The sequence below is a fragment of the Saccostrea echinata genome, unplaced genomic scaffold, assembly GCF_033153115.1.
Source record: "Saccostrea echinata isolate AGI-Se365-2 ecotype Australia unplaced genomic scaffold, CSIRO_AGI_Sech_v1 ptg000009l, whole genome shotgun sequence".
Taxonomy (NCBI): domain Eukaryota; kingdom Metazoa; phylum Mollusca; class Bivalvia; order Ostreida; family Ostreidae; genus Saccostrea; species Saccostrea echinata.
The window spans coordinates 42,415,207-42,431,465 of NW_026889758.1; the positions used below are offsets into that span (position 1 = coordinate 42,415,207).

The 16,259-nt window shown below is 34.7% G+C and overlaps 1 protein-coding gene across 1 annotated transcript; it reads left to right on the forward strand.

Annotated features, from left to right (window-relative positions):
* Nucleotides 1-1,453: 1,453 nt before the first annotated feature.
* Nucleotides 1,454-13,387, forward strand: LOC133182416 (F-box only protein 28-like). Its single transcript, XM_061317259.1, has 4 exons — nucleotides 1,454-1,622; nucleotides 7,843-8,091; nucleotides 8,314-8,524; nucleotides 9,170-13,387. Exons 1-4 carry the CDS (start codon nucleotides 1,461-1,463, stop codon nucleotides 9,694-9,696), a joined length of 1,149 nt encoding a protein of 382 aa, XP_061173243.1. The 5' UTR covers nucleotides 1,454-1,460; the 3' UTR covers nucleotides 9,697-13,387.
* The last annotated feature ends 2,872 nt before the right edge of the window (nucleotides 13,388-16,259 follow it).

Consider the following 16,259-nt stretch of genomic DNA (forward strand, 5'->3'; position numbering starts at 1 on the left):
GAAGAAATTGTCTAACTTTGAAACGTTAAGATGAAAAATAAGTTAAACGTGTTTATATTTTGAAAATTAGTAAGTTTGGTTTATTTCCAAATGTTGCATACATGGTATATATATACACATCATACTTTCAGTAAAATTTACTTTACAAGCTGTTCTTTGACGTTATATATATTTGAAATGTCAAATACAATTTCGTTTTTTTTTTCCTTCTCTGCTTAACGTATACATGGATGTGTAGGAAGTTTATAGCTTAAGTTATAACATTTCTCTTACCCGTAACATTTTGTATAAATTTGCTTTTATGATTTTGTTGCATATATAACCTGAAATAATAATTATAAATTTTATACATTGATGTTTAAAAAGTTGAACATGGAATATTTCAGATTCTGATTCAAAACAACTACCCGTAAAACGTAAAGTTTTTACTGCACATGTGCTAGCTTGAGCCTTTGTAAATTTTGTAAACAAATATGAAATCAAATACCTAAAATTATTATTAAAAAGGAGAGAAAGAAAGTCTTAGAAAGAAAAACACGTCCGTGGTCTTCACACAGCAGTTACGATTGTCTCCCGGCTTTAATTCTACAAACTCTCGTATCAAACACTATAAATAAATCAAATACATATTTTAAAAAAAATTGAATTAAATTTTGGTCAAATGTTAACCAAATACTTTATAAAGGTAATATATCAAATACTGTAATAAGAAATTAAAGGGACAACACCGCGGGCGTTTGATTTTCTCGGCAGGCGTCCTCCATGCCGCAGGCAAACTTTAAAACTAATAAAAACTCCAATCAGTGCTTCTTAAATTATAAATTGTGTATCAAACTGAGAAATTATACATGTATAAACATAAAAACACAAGTAAACAAGTTTTATTTCATTTCCTTTACAAAATATTTAGAAGTCCCGAAACGTGTTAGCCCAAGTCCCGAAACGTGTTAACCCAAGTCCCGAAACGTGTTGTCAGGTCCCGAAACGTCGGGGTCCCGAAACATCGCGGTCCCGAAACATCCATAATTCACTGATATACTGAATTCCGATCCCGATTGATCTAAGTTCATAGAAAACAAATCAAAAAAAAAAAAAGATAAATAAATAAATGAAATAAATAAATAAAAAAAGAGAATAAAATGAACCAAAATGAAAATTTCGTTTAAAAAAATATTAATTTGTATTTCTAAAATATATTAAATGTACCAGGGACCTATATACTAACAAAAGTTATAGTATATAGGTCCCTGAATGTACATTGAATCGACAGTAACAATATACATGCCCTTTATATTTTTAACATGATAAATTAAATATATGATAATGAATTATTTTGTTTTACAAAAAGGCCTATTTAAATTCCAATTATAGGTCCCTTTTTATTCTTGGATTTTCCAGAGACATAAAATGTCTCTGGATTTTTCTCTTAAATCGTTTTACGGATATTAGTGCAACCTATTATGGCCTTCACCTGTTTCATTGAGAAAAGCAACGATCAGAAAATGGAACCCGAGGAAGACAGCGACGAAAAACAAGTACTTCTTTTGACCCAACTGCCAGAAGAAATCATAGAGAAGATTTTGTCACTTCTAACTTATAACGATTTGGCGGAAATACGCGGTGTAAGTGTGTATATACTTCCTTGATAAATGAAACAGCTGATTTTACAGTTGAATATTAAATCAATCGACGTATTGATGGGTCAGATTTATCAGAGAACTGTAAAGTGTTGATTTATGAGGGTTCATATGAAACAATCAGGCCCGTAGGAAGCAATTTCAGTTTGGGGGGCACAGCCATACATTTTCAGTTGAGGGGGCACTATCGACTACCAAAAATTCCTTGACAAGCAAAAAAGAAAAAAGGAAAAAAAAAGAAAAGGTCAGGCCAAAATAAAAAATAGGTTTGTTTCCTCTAACGCGACCGACCCACTTAAATCGTGCCGACTGAAAAGTTTTTTTAATAAGATTATTCAAATATTTATTTTTATTGTTTATCGACTTTAAAAAGCACAATTTCATCAAAATTCGTTTTTTATCAGAACGGCGGCTTTTGTTTTACTCTCATTTGGCGCCCACAACATGTGGCAACAGAGGGTTACTTAGTGTTATAAAACAACGGCGATGTATCAAGCTTAATATACATCTTTAACTTATTAGAATCCAACACTCTTGAAACATTTCGTGATTAAATATACCATGACTAAGGAGTGTTAAGATGGTATTTACAAATGTGTCTTCTAAAATTAACTTAAGTAGTAAGCATGACAAAGCCTGCCTCATGAGCAGAAGAGGGACCCAATTTGTGTATGCATATCAATAAATTTCACTCCATTTCATTCGTTTCGATCTAAAAAAAAAAACACTTCATGTATGATTCTATTTTTACTATATAGGGCCATATGATTTGTATAATTATTTCAGCTTCATGAATATAATTCGGATGTCGTTTCTTCATTCCTTTTATTTATGGGGTAAACTTCGTGACTATAACATTAGATATTTGAAACTTTAATCATTTTAGATATGGTTTGGTTGAATTAAATATTTGTTTATACAGTACTCTCTTTTCAAATAGTGTTGAAATCTTTAAAGTTGGCTTATGATACGGCTTCCTGAGACATCCAGTGTATTTTTCTTTTCTTTAGTTGGGCCCTTGAAAAAAGGTTGTTTCTTTGCTTTAAAATATCTTTAAAAATTGCTGGGTCGACAACATTTGAACACCTGCCTGGTGGAGGGCTCCTAATTTAGATTTTTTCTTGGCACTTATGGCCATTGATCATAAAGCATCAATAAGGGATCTTTATTGTGCCAACATCTACATGTAAACTGTGACACTGCATGGCCCTACGTTTTTTTACAGTCTCTTTTGACTGACTAGTTTCCACGCCCCATGTCGGGACCTGTGACTTAGAATAAGCTCCTGAATTACGTCGTGACTTCAAAACGAAACACTAGAATTACTTCGCCACGCAAGGCCCTTGACATTTTATCTGTGTAAGCACTCGAAGATGATAGTAGGTTTGAAAAAAAATATACTCGGATGGCCGATGGTTGAGTATTTGCGAATCTTGTCTTTTTGTAAAAAGTCAATTTCAATAAATTTACGCTGGCCTGAGATATTTCACAAGTTCAAATGAATAGTATTTGTGAATTAATTTACCATACATGTTGCTTTTAAATTTCATTTGTATGATATTCGGTTTAAAAATCTTCTTTTTTTTTTTTTTTTGTTTTTTTTTTGGTTCTTTCTTATTTATAGAGATATTATTCAATTTTCAGAATGTATTTTCAAAACTGCTGTCAGAAAAAAAAATAATTTACCTACCTACCTACTCAACTTGAAATTTTAGGGTCGGGTTAGGGGAAACAAAGATATTTTTAATGATGGCCTCATCAGACGTTTTTATTGAGGGAGCACAAGCATATAGTAGCTATGTTTTCTGAGGGACCTATATACTAACGGGATAGGCAACTCCTTCAGCGCCATGTTTATTTACCCAAAACGGCACACACAACACTGCAAGTTTTTCAAACTACGTTTTTTCCCAGTAAAAAGCTTGTTTTCTGATTAATATAATCTGTTCTTTTTGTGTATCAGAACGGATATTTAATAAATTTCAAAGCACATATTATGAAATAATTTAGATATTAAGTAAACAACCACTAAAATCGGCGATTTCTCGGAAATACGGCCGATAGGGGGCACGCACTGATTTTTAAATAAACGTAATTCTCAGATAAGGAGTAAAAACAGTGCTAATAATAAATCTTGAATAATTTTTTGATAGATAAATTAAGATTTTATTCTGAAATATTTGATAGCAAAAGAGATATATTTAATTAAAATTGACTTACGAAATCCCACAACTTACGAGATATTGCGAGACTTGCGACAGTTGCCTATCCCGTTAGTATATACGTCCCTGGTTTTCTATAGAAATCTATATATAGGCAAAATTATTGGGGGGCACGGCCCCCCCGTGCCCCCCGGTTCCTACGGCCATGACAATATTGGATCTTTTTATTGACATCATTTATTTTTTAGATAAGAAGACAAAAATAATTATAAAAACATTCATACCCCCTTCATCTTATACGTTGTTTAAGATGTTGGATTATTACTGTGTCAAATCAACTGTCCGTTGCTTTGTCTCTTGTTTCTTACGAGATTAAGTGTATATACACTAAACTTGCTTGAACAGCGCATACCATCTCCTATGCAGAGCTGTTGTTCGTTTTTCTCTCATACACTTCTGCAACAGGCTCATGTCGAGATTTTTGAAGAGAGATTAAAAAATGATACTCCAAGGAATCTTTAAAGTTAAAGTAATCACTCTAGATATACTGAGTTTACATCAACTTAGGAGACAAAAAGCAAAAACCTAATTATAATGAAGTAAAACAAACGCACTTATGATGCGCTAATTGTAGTGATATAATCTAGCCAGTGACAGAGGTGAATGTAAGAGTCAATGACAGAGAGTGCAGTGCGTCCACAGATGCTTAATTAACTGTATTATTTAAATGCCTTGATTATTAATATGAGTATGCTTGGGTTTCTCTAGTTACAAGGTAATGTCCAAATTTGGCAATGGTTGCTAAATTTGGCAATTCAAAATCTGATTTAAGCATTATCTGTCTATTTTTAGCTTACCTGAGCTGAAGGCTCAAGTGAGCTTTTCTGTTCAAAGAGTGTCCACCGTCTGTCTGTTGTCTGTAAACTTTTCATATTTTCGACCTCTTCTCAAGAACCACTTGGCCAATTTCAACCAAACTTGCCACAAAGCATCCTAGGATGAAGGGGATTAAGTTTGTTCACAAGAAGAACCATGCCCTCTTTCAAGGGGAGATAATTAAGAATTCATGAAAATTTGGTGGCACTGCGAAGCGGTTTATAAAAAAGCATAAACTGTTCCAACCCAGTTTATACCAGTATAACTTGGGAAGCTTAATTAAATTCATTCCTTATAATTAAATTTTCCATCTTTAAGTGTAGAAAATAAGACAATTTAGAGAGGTTGAGATTTTAAACTTGTACGAGTACATGTGCACAAACATTGACGTACACGTACACGTTTTTTGTAATTTGTCTGTTGGGATTTTAATGTCGTGTAATATGAATGTGTAGACTGTAATCGGTGTCTCTGTTTCAACTATGTAGTAGTTTTGTGACATCAGTTTGACTTAAGTTAGTGAACAAAACATGGTTAAAATACGTGTTCATAAAACTTAACATCCTTAAGACCACGGAACATTAACTGGCAAAATTGGAAATATACAGCTTACGTCTTTTCCATCTGTTACAGTCAAAACACTTAATGATCGACAATGAAATGGGCGGGTGCAATTCGACACGGACGTCCGAGAAAACGTTGGATTGAAATTCTAGTTTGAAATGCATTTTCAATCCACCTGAGCTGTTTTCAAACGCAGAGAGTGAATGTAAGATCCAAAAGACAAATAATTTCATTCCCAAATACACGATTTGAAACTCATATTTATTATTGTTTATATGAGTTTTTAGCCTATGATTTTAAGGACATGTAAAAGTCATAGAAGATAGAAATTATTTTTTCAGGGGATGGCTTTTTTGATTCTAGAAAAGGGGGGGGGGTAAAAACTTGTTGAGTCAGATCATGTCTTTACATGACAAAATATATTATATATTTCTAGGATGACAAGGGGTATTTTCTTTAGTTTTAGGGGTTGTCCAAACTAAAAAAAAAACTCTTCTTTTTTTAATTTCCAAGATCGTTCAGCCCCCTGCACCCCCCCCCCCCCCTCTCAATACATGCATGTACATACCTAACAGAAATCAATATTTGTCCCTTAAGTTTATATTTTTTTTGAAACAAGGGTCAGAAAATCTTAATATATTTGAACTTCAGAATATTCGGAAATTGAAATTATTTGTCTAATGGGTCAATCAGTAACTCATTGCCTTCTAGCGTAGCTGAGGTGGATTGAAAATGATTTTCAAACTAGAATCTCAATCCAATGTTTTCTCGGACATCCGTGCCGAATTGTACCCGCCCATTCCATTGTCTATCATTTAATGTTTTGATTGTAACAGTTGGAAATGACGTAAGCTGCATATTTCCAATTTTGCCAGTTAATGTTCCGCTGTCTTAATATTTAACAACAATAACAGTTTCACACATAAATTGACTAGTCTTTATTGAAAAAGCTACAAGTTTACACCTACGTGTAGATGCCTTATTACAAGTTGTAGGAATGTGTAGAAAACTGATCAACACCAAAACTGATGATGTAATACGCAAGAAATTTAGGGAAATCCCCTACTAGACGTACCCGTACACGTATGAGATCTCAACCTCTCTAATTTCTCCTTCAAAAATGCCTTCAAATTGTACATATTTTAAATTGTGAAACATCAAGCAGATTGAGACATTTTTGACTTAAGTCATTGTGACATAGGATGTTATACGATATAAACTATTTTTTAGCTCACCTGAGCCTTCAAAGTAAGCTTTTCTGATTGAAATTTGTCCGTTGTCATCGTCGTAAACTTTTCACATTTTCATCTTCTTCTCAAGAAACACTGGGCTAATTTCAACCAAACTTGCCACAAAGTATTCTTGGGTAAGGGGATTCAAGTTTGTTCAAATGAAGGGCCACGCCTTCTTCCAAGGGGAGATAATTATGAATTCATGAAAAATTAATGGCATGATTTAAAAATCTTTTTCTCAAGAACCACTGTGCTTGAAAGTATGAAATTTATGTGGAAGCATCCTCAGGTAGTGTAGATTCAAGTTTGTTCAAATCATGACCCCTGGGGGTAGGGTGATGCCACAATGGGCGATCAAAGTTTTACATAGAAAAAAATAGGAAAAATATTTAAAAATCTTCTTCTCAAGAACAGCAAAGCCATGATTGGTCATATTTATATGGAAGCATCCTCAGGTAGTGTAGATTCAAGTTTCTTCAAATCATGACCTCTGAGGGTAGGGTGGGGGAATAATGGGGGATCAAAGTTTTGCGGATTCAAGTTTCTTCAAATCATGACCTCTGAGGGTAGGGTGGGGGAATAATGGGGGATCAAAGTTTTGCATAGGAATACATAGGAAAATTCTTTTAAAATCTTCTTCTTAAGAACAGCAAGGCCATGATTGGTCATATTTATATGGAAGCATCCTCAGGTAGTGTAGATTCAAGCTTGTTCCAATCATGACCCCCTGGGGTAGGGTGGGGCCACATTGGGCGATCAAAGTTTTACATAGGCATACATAGGGAAAATCTTTAAAAATCTTCTTCTCAAGAACAGCAAAGCCATGATTAGTCATATTTAAATGGAAGCATCCTCAGGTAATGTAAATTCAAATTTGTACAAATCATGACCCTCCCCCCCAGAAGAAAAGGGGGGGGGCATAACAGGGGATCATAGTAATACAAAGGAATACAAAGGATATATCAATCAAAATTTTCTTCTTAAGAACAGCAAAGCCATTATTTGTCATGTTAATTCAAAAGCATCCCTATGAAGTATAGATTCAAGTTAGTTCAAATTAACACCGCTACCCCCACCCACCCCCAAATTTTATATTTAAACTTTTCAAAACTGAACTGATTTCTGCTTTTTCTTAGCAAGAGTGCTCAGATTAGCGATGTTGCCCCTTGGCCTCTTGTTTTTTATCCAATCAAATGATGTGTTACAACCAAAATGAAATACAAATGTATTATCAGATATTTTAAAAAAAAAAATAGTCTTTTTTGAAATGACTCCCTCTCTCTTAATACATTTCAACCATAATAGTCAGCTGATTCTTTGACAGAAGTAAAGTGACAGTAGAATTTCAACCTCTTGTCATAATTTTTCCAGGCCTGTCAGATCTTCAACAAACTCTGTGAACAACTTTTAAATAGTGGATTCTCAAAGGTGGACAAACTTCATTCTCAAATACAGAAGAGAGTCAAAAGTCAGCTGCCAAGGCGTGAATCTGAGAGGCGTAATCATCCTCTGGCTCGGCATGTCGATATCCTGTCAGCGATTGAGACTAGGCTGTCCTTATTAGGAATGACATACATGAGATATATGGACATGGGTCTTTGCTGTTTTATTCCTGGGAAGGTAAATTAATTTTTCTTGTTGAAACAGTAGAGAGGATTAGTGCATTTTTGACATAACTAGAAAAAAAGTAATCTATATCTGTAATTAAAATCAAACCTCTAATAAGTTATAACTTTAGCCATTTAAAGTCTTTCCTTGTGAGTTGTTCTGAAACCTTATGTAAGTGACATGTGCTCATAGATTGAGAAATTATGTTGATGTAATTGTGCTCTTCATTCGTAGGTTCTGGATGAACTTTTCAGGATTCTAAATACACTTAAGTACCCTCAACAACCTCCAAGGGCCCATGAATTCCTCCAAGAACTTAGAGATATTTCTTCTATGGCTATGGAGCATTTTGAGGAAAAGATTGCTCCATCACTAAAGACCAAAATGCCAGCTGTCACTCTTCCTTATCCCTTCACTGACTGTGCCAGTAGGGAACAGAGTCCAGGTAATATACCCCCTCCCCCCCAAAAAAAAATCAACTTTCACATAGTCGTCAGACCTGTACTACGTTTGAATCATAAATCTTTGTATGAAATACATATGTGGCAACGAATTACAGTTATGCTGTGATTTGGAAAAAGCATTCTAATATATTTTTTATAGAAAAAAGTGCTTTGATTTTGAATCTGTACAGATCTGTCAATGTTATAAAATGAAAAATCGTATGGAGAGTGTTCCAGGGCCACCTAGGCCTCTGGCTGCTTGAGATTTTACTTAATAACGATTTAGATCATTAGCATAGAGACAGACAATGTAACTCTATACAAGCAAGCACTGTAAGGACTATGAATTTTTTATTATAATAGTGAAAACTAAAGGGGACAGGTATGAAAATTCCGGTACAATGTATTTCAAAATTCTGAAGCAGAAAAAAAGGAAACCAGAAGAATAAATTAAATAATCGTAGGCATATTTTAGACATTCAAAGCATAAGCCTTATGCCAAAATCATAAGTGTTGGCATCTGTCTGTGTAATGCATGTATTTAAATCTGTATATTAAATTTCAAATCTTTAGACATATACTTGCACCATTCCAACTGTATGCTTGGTATGAAATACTGAAAATTAATTCCTATCTTACTATTTTAGGCCCATCTTTGAAAGTTGTTGCATTGAATGATGGAGGAACATTAAGAGGACATTCAATGAAGCAAGAAATTTCAAGATTATCAAACCAAGTAAGAGGACTTCAGGCCAACTTACAACAGCAGAAAAAAGAGCTTTCTGAGAACAAGGCTCGTTATGTTGAACAACGCAAGAAAGTATTGGAGTATGAGAGAAAGATTCATATGCAGAGCAAAACTGTCACAGAACTTGGACAGAAAATACAGAGTCAGCACACCGTAATATCGGAACAGAGCCAGACAATAAGCGATCTCAGTAAAAAAATCTTAGAGTTTGATCAGAAATTTGCTGATGTGTACTCTGAACTGAGTCGAATCAAAGGTGACAGCGACACCTGTTTGAGTTCACAATCATCAACTTCTTCAATTATTGCATGCTCAAGTAATAGTCTTGATGATTTGGGATTGGAGAGTAGAGAAAAAAGGGACTCACTTAAAAGGAAATCTATACGAGGGGGGACTGAGCAATTAAAAAAACAGAGAAAAATATAAGTTAATTTATGCTGGCTTACACTGATGTATAATTTCACAATGTTAAAATTACTGAAACCTTGTAATGGTATGAAAAATACTCTGAAGCCAGATTTTTAGGTCATCTGAGTCACTCCCATCTGTCTTACAATGTAATTATGTCCATCAGAAGTAATTTGTTGAAATTTTTTTTAGCTTCTTCTCTGAAATGCATGAACACATCTTTGCCAGTATATAGTATCTTTGGGAAAAGGGAAACAGAAATGTTGAATTTCAAGATCCCTGCACCCCAAGGCCTGAGTTGTAGGGCCTTATATATTAATAGAAATATTGCAATCTTCAAAAATCTTTCATTCTAATGAACATCTAGCAAGCAAACTCTTCAGCCCACTTCCAAAATTTTTAAATTCCATACCCCTAGTCTACACCTTAGGCTAAGTTGATCATATGCATATATATATGTATATTGAAAATGTATCATATCTAAGAAGTTTCTGCAAGCAGTGTGAATCACTAAAATTCAAATTAAAAAAAAAATTTGCAAGATCTGCAGAGGATCATCACTCACTAATATTTTGTCAACTTGATGCAGTATGATACATGTATGTGAGGTTAAAGAAGGCTGACTGTGGATATACACATGTAATACCAAGAACAGATTTATCATCCATTATCTGTGAAAAGATGATGTAAACATACTTATGTTAGTTGTAATCATATTTTAGCCCTTTTCCTGCTGCTTTCTTGTCCACATACGATTATACTAATCAATTGATGAGGAAGATTGCCCTAAGTTTTGAGTGCATTCATTAATTTATGTATGTTAATAGTAATTGGTTTAAAGTCTGTTTTCACAACTTTGACTTCCTTTCAAATCTTTTGCAGAGGTAAATTAAGACATGTGACACTAATTACACAAACATAGACAATGTACAAACTGTTTGACTAATTCACAAAATTTTAAAAATTTGTAGACTTCAATGCTGCGATAAATACCCAGTAGTTAAATTATCTTTGTATATTAATTTTCAGATTGAATTGTTGTGTTGTATGGTAACCTATGTATTCCATTATTATTATTGTTTAAGTATAGTGCCACTAGAACACTGGGATATGTGGGATTAGCCATAAAGGAACCTTTGTTGTTAAATTTATCATTATTGTTTTCACACTTAGTGCCAACATTTTGCAAGTACTTCCCTTATTCATTACTTAAATATGTGACTAAAATAAAGCATTGTGATACAAGATATGTAATGGACTACTTTCAAAGCTTGATATTTGCATATCTTAAATACATTGAAAGACTTTTCGTTGCTTGAATAGAATAGTATATTTTGATTCAAATACATGAACATATTTTCAGATTGAATATGTACACTAAAATTTGAAAATTATGTAAAAGAATTTGGGTTCTTAAGGTTGGCTTTTTTAGTAGGAAATGCACATTTGGTATTAGGTAGAACAGTTAACATTTAATTCTCCAACCAATCACTAGTCAGCTATTCAGATTGTATATACTGTATAAGAAGTTATCACCTGATAAAAGGTGTGCTTCATGGGATTTTGTCCTGCTAGGATAGTAGCTCACCTGATCCGAAGGCTCAAGTGAGCTTTTCTGATCACATTTTGTCCGTCGTCCGTCCGTCTGTCTGTCTGTCTGTCCGTCCGTCTGTAAACTTTTCACATTTTTGACTTCTTCTCAAGAACCACTGGGCCAATTTTGACCAAACTTGGTACATAGCATCCTTGGGTGAAGGGGAATTTAAATTGTTAAAATGAAGGGCCAAGTCCCCTCACAAGGGGAGATAATCAAGAGAAGACAAAAATAGGGTGGGGTCATTAAAAAATCTTCTTCTCAAGAACCACAGGGCCAGTAAAGCTGAAACTTATATGGAAGCATCCTGGGGTAGTGTAGATTCTAAATTGTTCAAATCATGACCCCCGGGGGTAGGGCGAGGCCACAATGTGGAATCAATGTTTTACATAGAAATATATAGGAAAAATCTTTAAAAATCTTCTTCTCAAGAACAACTGGGCCAGTAAAGCTGAAACTTATGTGGAAGCATCCTGGGATAGTGTAGATTTTAAATTGTTCAAATCATGACCCCCGGGGGTAGGGCGGGGCCACAAGAGGGAGTCCAAGTTGTACATTGAAATTAATAAGAAAAATCTTGAAAAATTCTTCTTCTCAAGAACCACTAGGCCAGAAAAGCTGAAACTTATGTGGAAGCATCATGGTGTAGTGTAGATTTTTAATTGTTAAAATCATGACCCCCGGGGGAAGGGCGGGGCAGCAATAGGGAATCCAAGTTTTACATTGAAATAAATAGGAAAAATTTTTAAAAATCTTCTTCTCAAGATCTACTTGGCCAGAAAAGCTGAAACTTATGTGGAAGCATCCTGGGGTAGTGGAGATTCTAAATTGTTAAAATCATGACCCCCGGGGGTAGGGCAGGGCCACAATAGGGAATCCAAATTTTACATTGAAATATATAAGAAAAATCTTTAACAATCTTCTTCTCAAGAACCATTAGGCAAGAAAAGCTGAAACTTTGTGGAAGTATCCTGGGGTAGTGTAGATTCTAAATTATTCAAATCATGACCCCCGGGGATAGAGCAGGGCCACAAAAGGGAATCCAAGTTTTACATTGAAATAAATAGGAAAAATCTTTTAAAATCTTCTTCTCAAGAACAACTGGGCCAGTAAAGCTGAAACTTATGTGGAAGCATCCTGGGATAGTGAAGATGCTAAATTATAAAAATCATGACCCCTGGGGGTAGGGCGGGGCCACAATAGGGAATCCAAGTTTTACATTGAAATATGTAAGAAAAATCTTGAAAAATCTTCTTCTCAAACACAACTGGGCCAGAAAAACTGAAACTTATGTGGAAGCATCCTGGGGTAGTGTAGATACTAAATTGTAAAAATCATGACCCCTGGGGGTAGGGCGGGGCCACAATAGGGAATCCAATTTATACATTGAAATATGTAAGAAAAATCTTCTTCTCAAGAACAACTGGGCCAGAAAAACTGAAACTTAAGTGGAAGCATCCTGGGATAGTGTAGATTTTTAATTGTTAAAATCATGACCCCCAGGGGTAGGGCAGGGCCACAATAAGTATTAGAAGGGGGGAAATCTGGTAAAGAACAGCATGGCCAAAGTTACTCAGGTGAGCGATGTGGCCCATTGGCCTCTTGTTTTTTAATCATATCACTGTTAAAATCATCTTTATTCAGGATGTATACTATATGAATTCATTATTTATATTTATTATTAAAAAAAACTGCATGATTATAAGTGATATTTCCACTTATAAATCATTTAACTGCTGTGGTTCACCTTTATATTAAATGAACATCTTTCTTCCTCTCCACTAATATTGTGCAGATTTTATCAATTTTTCAAAATGTAATTGTTTATCTTAGCTTATATTATTCCCAAGTATTTGTAGCATTGTTAAAAAGTGTTTTTGTCTTTCATTTTACATACACCTTTTCCACCGTCTAACATGTTATGTATTTAGTATCATTTTGTTATTTTGTGGTACCATAAGCATTTACAATGACTTCAGATGCAATGAACAGTTAAAAAACAATATATGTGTACAATGCATTTCAGAATTCTGATACATTTGTAAGGGTTTTTTATGCAGTCAAAATTTTAAAAACTAAACCTTTCTTTAAAAATAAAGATGAACAGGTATTCAAGTCATTTCATTTACATGTATTTGCAATTTATCTTTGTGTTTTTGAAGTGAAATTATACATGCACACTTAGTTCCCTACACACCTTACATCTACCAATTTACTATAATTCCGATAATTCATGGACTAGTTTTTCATGTAAAATTGCATTTTATTTTAACCCATTTTGCTTCATTGGGTTATTCCATATTATGGAAAAGAAAAGTATTTGTTGCCTTAGTGAATAAAATGATATTGTACTTTCATGGAAAAATAAGAGCATTTTGTACTTGAGTAATATTTGTTTACAGAAGAAAGAGTATGTGATGCCACTGAGACTTACTGATTCAATATAGGAGGGAATATCGTAAAAAGAAAATCACCTGGGTAACTGTCAAATTAACCCCCTGCATACATTTTGTTTTGTAAAAGGGGAAGGAATGTCTTGTACCTCTATTTATGCACATGAGATTGACAGCTAGGACTGATGTTTTATTCTGTCTACAACTTCAACCTTGCTCCTAACTTTGGAAGTGACTTGGAGACTATATATAGGATCTTATGACTAGAGGCATGTCCTGACTGGAAAATAAAATCATTTGAATAGGGTCAAGGTCATAGAAAAAAAATTGTCTGGTATTTGTAATGAAGATGTCTATGAACAGGTACCGGTAATTCACAAGGAGACAGGATTGAAAAGTGTGCTTTGTCTGGCCCATAACTTTGTTACTTTGTAACATTACAAAGTAGTTTTTACCAAAGAGTTTGTCATGACTGATCCTAGATATGAACATTGTGAAGATAGCAGGGACTTAAAATATTTCATTCATAATGATCTGGTCAATAACTTTGTTATAGAAAAAAACATAAGTAATCAGAGATTACAGAGCTCACTTCAACGGATGTTGTCTTTAAGTAAGGCAAAGTCCCAAACTAATAATCTAGTAGTGTGCATCCCTAGATGGTCCGATAGGGCTTGCAGTTACTTGGGAATGGACTTACCTAAAAACTTTAAACTAGTCACTCATCCAGCAAATGTAAGTCATATCCAGCATCTGAAGCAAGTTTGAGAGTGTTCATCCTGTGATGCATCATCTGTGCAAGTTTGGTTCAGATAGCCCTTATAGTTTACTTTAACCTGGTCACTCATCTGGAAAATGTAGGTCAGATCCAGCATCCAAAGCAAGTTCAACAGTGTGCATCCTTAGATGTATCATCCATGCAAGTTTGGTCATTATTGGGCTTAAAGTTATTTGGAAATGAGACTGCGCTAAAAACTTTAACCTGGTCACTCATCCAGAAAATGTAGGTCAGTTCCAGCATCCGTACAAGTCCAGTAGTGTGCATCCTTAGATGTATCATCCATGCAAGTTTGGTCAACATAGGACTTATAGTTACTTGGAAATGAGACCTGCTCTAAAAACTTTAACCTGGTCACTCATCTGGAAAATGTAGGTCAGATCCAGCATCCAAAGCTAGTCCAGTAGTGTGCATCCTTATATGTATCACCCATGCAAGTTTGGTCAACATAGGACTTATGGTTACTTGGAAATGAGACCTGCTCTAAAAACTTTAACCTGGTCACTCATCCGGAAAATGTAGTTAGATCCAGCATCTGAAGCAAGTCCAAAAGTGTGCATCCTTAGATGTATCATCCATGCAAGTTTGGTCAATATAGGGCTTAAAGTTACTTGGAAAAAGACCTGCTCTAAAAACTTTAACCTGGTCACTCATCTGGAAAATGTAGGTTAGATCTAGCATCCAAAGCAAGTCCAGTAGTGTGCATCCTTAGATGTATCATCCATGCAAGTTTGATCAACATAGGACTTACAGTTACTTGGAAATGAGACCTGCTCTAAAAACTTTAACCTGGTCACTCATCAGGAAAATGTAGGTCAGATCCAGCATCCGAAGCAAGTCCAAAAGTGTGCATCCTTAGATGTATCATCCATGCAAGTTTGGTCAATATAGGGCTTAAAGTTACTTGGAAAAGAGACCTGCTCTAAAAAATTTAACCTGGTCACTCATCTGGAAAATGTAGGTTAGATCCAGCATCCAAAGCAAGTCCAGTAGTGTGCATCCTTAGATGTATCACCCATGCAAGTTTGGTCAACATAGGACTTATAGTTACTTGGAAATGAGACCTGCTCTAAAAACTTTAACCGAGTCACTCATCAGGAAAATGTAGGTCAGATCCAGCATCCAAAGCAAGTCCATTAGTGTGTTTCCTTAGATGTATCATCCCAAGTTTGGTCAATATAGGACTTATAGTTACTTGTAAATGAGACCTGCTCCAAAAACTTTAATCTAGGTGCTCTAAGAACTTTAACATGGTCCAAAAACATTAACCTGGTCATTCTTCAGCTGAAATTGCAGCATCTGAAACCTTGACTGGTACAATGAAACATACTGTAAGCATCCACCATGCATCTCTGATTAATATAGGGCACAGAAGAACTTGAAAAGAAAAAGCTGCTGCTGAGTGCACTAAAAACTTTAACCTGGGATGCCGACGCCGAAAGTATTACATAAGCTCCCCCAACTTCATTGAGGTGAGCTAAAAAAAACATTTGAAGCTCATTTCATGCAGAGTGTATGTGACCTAAGAATAACCATGACCTCAACTCATGGTTATTAGGACAAGGTCAAAATAATGGGTACAGGAAATTAAGTTTGAATTTTTAGAATCACTGTCACTCTGGCTTCAAAGAAGAAAAGAATTCTTCCGTATGCCATTTTTTTCCCTTTATCAAATATGCACAAATTAAATTACAGACCATATAGTTAGAGCAGGCATAACAATGTACATGTGTATATCAAACTCTGGCATATTGAGTGTGACATCCTGTCATAATAGTTTAATTCTTAACTGCCAGATTAGGCAATTACTGTAAAA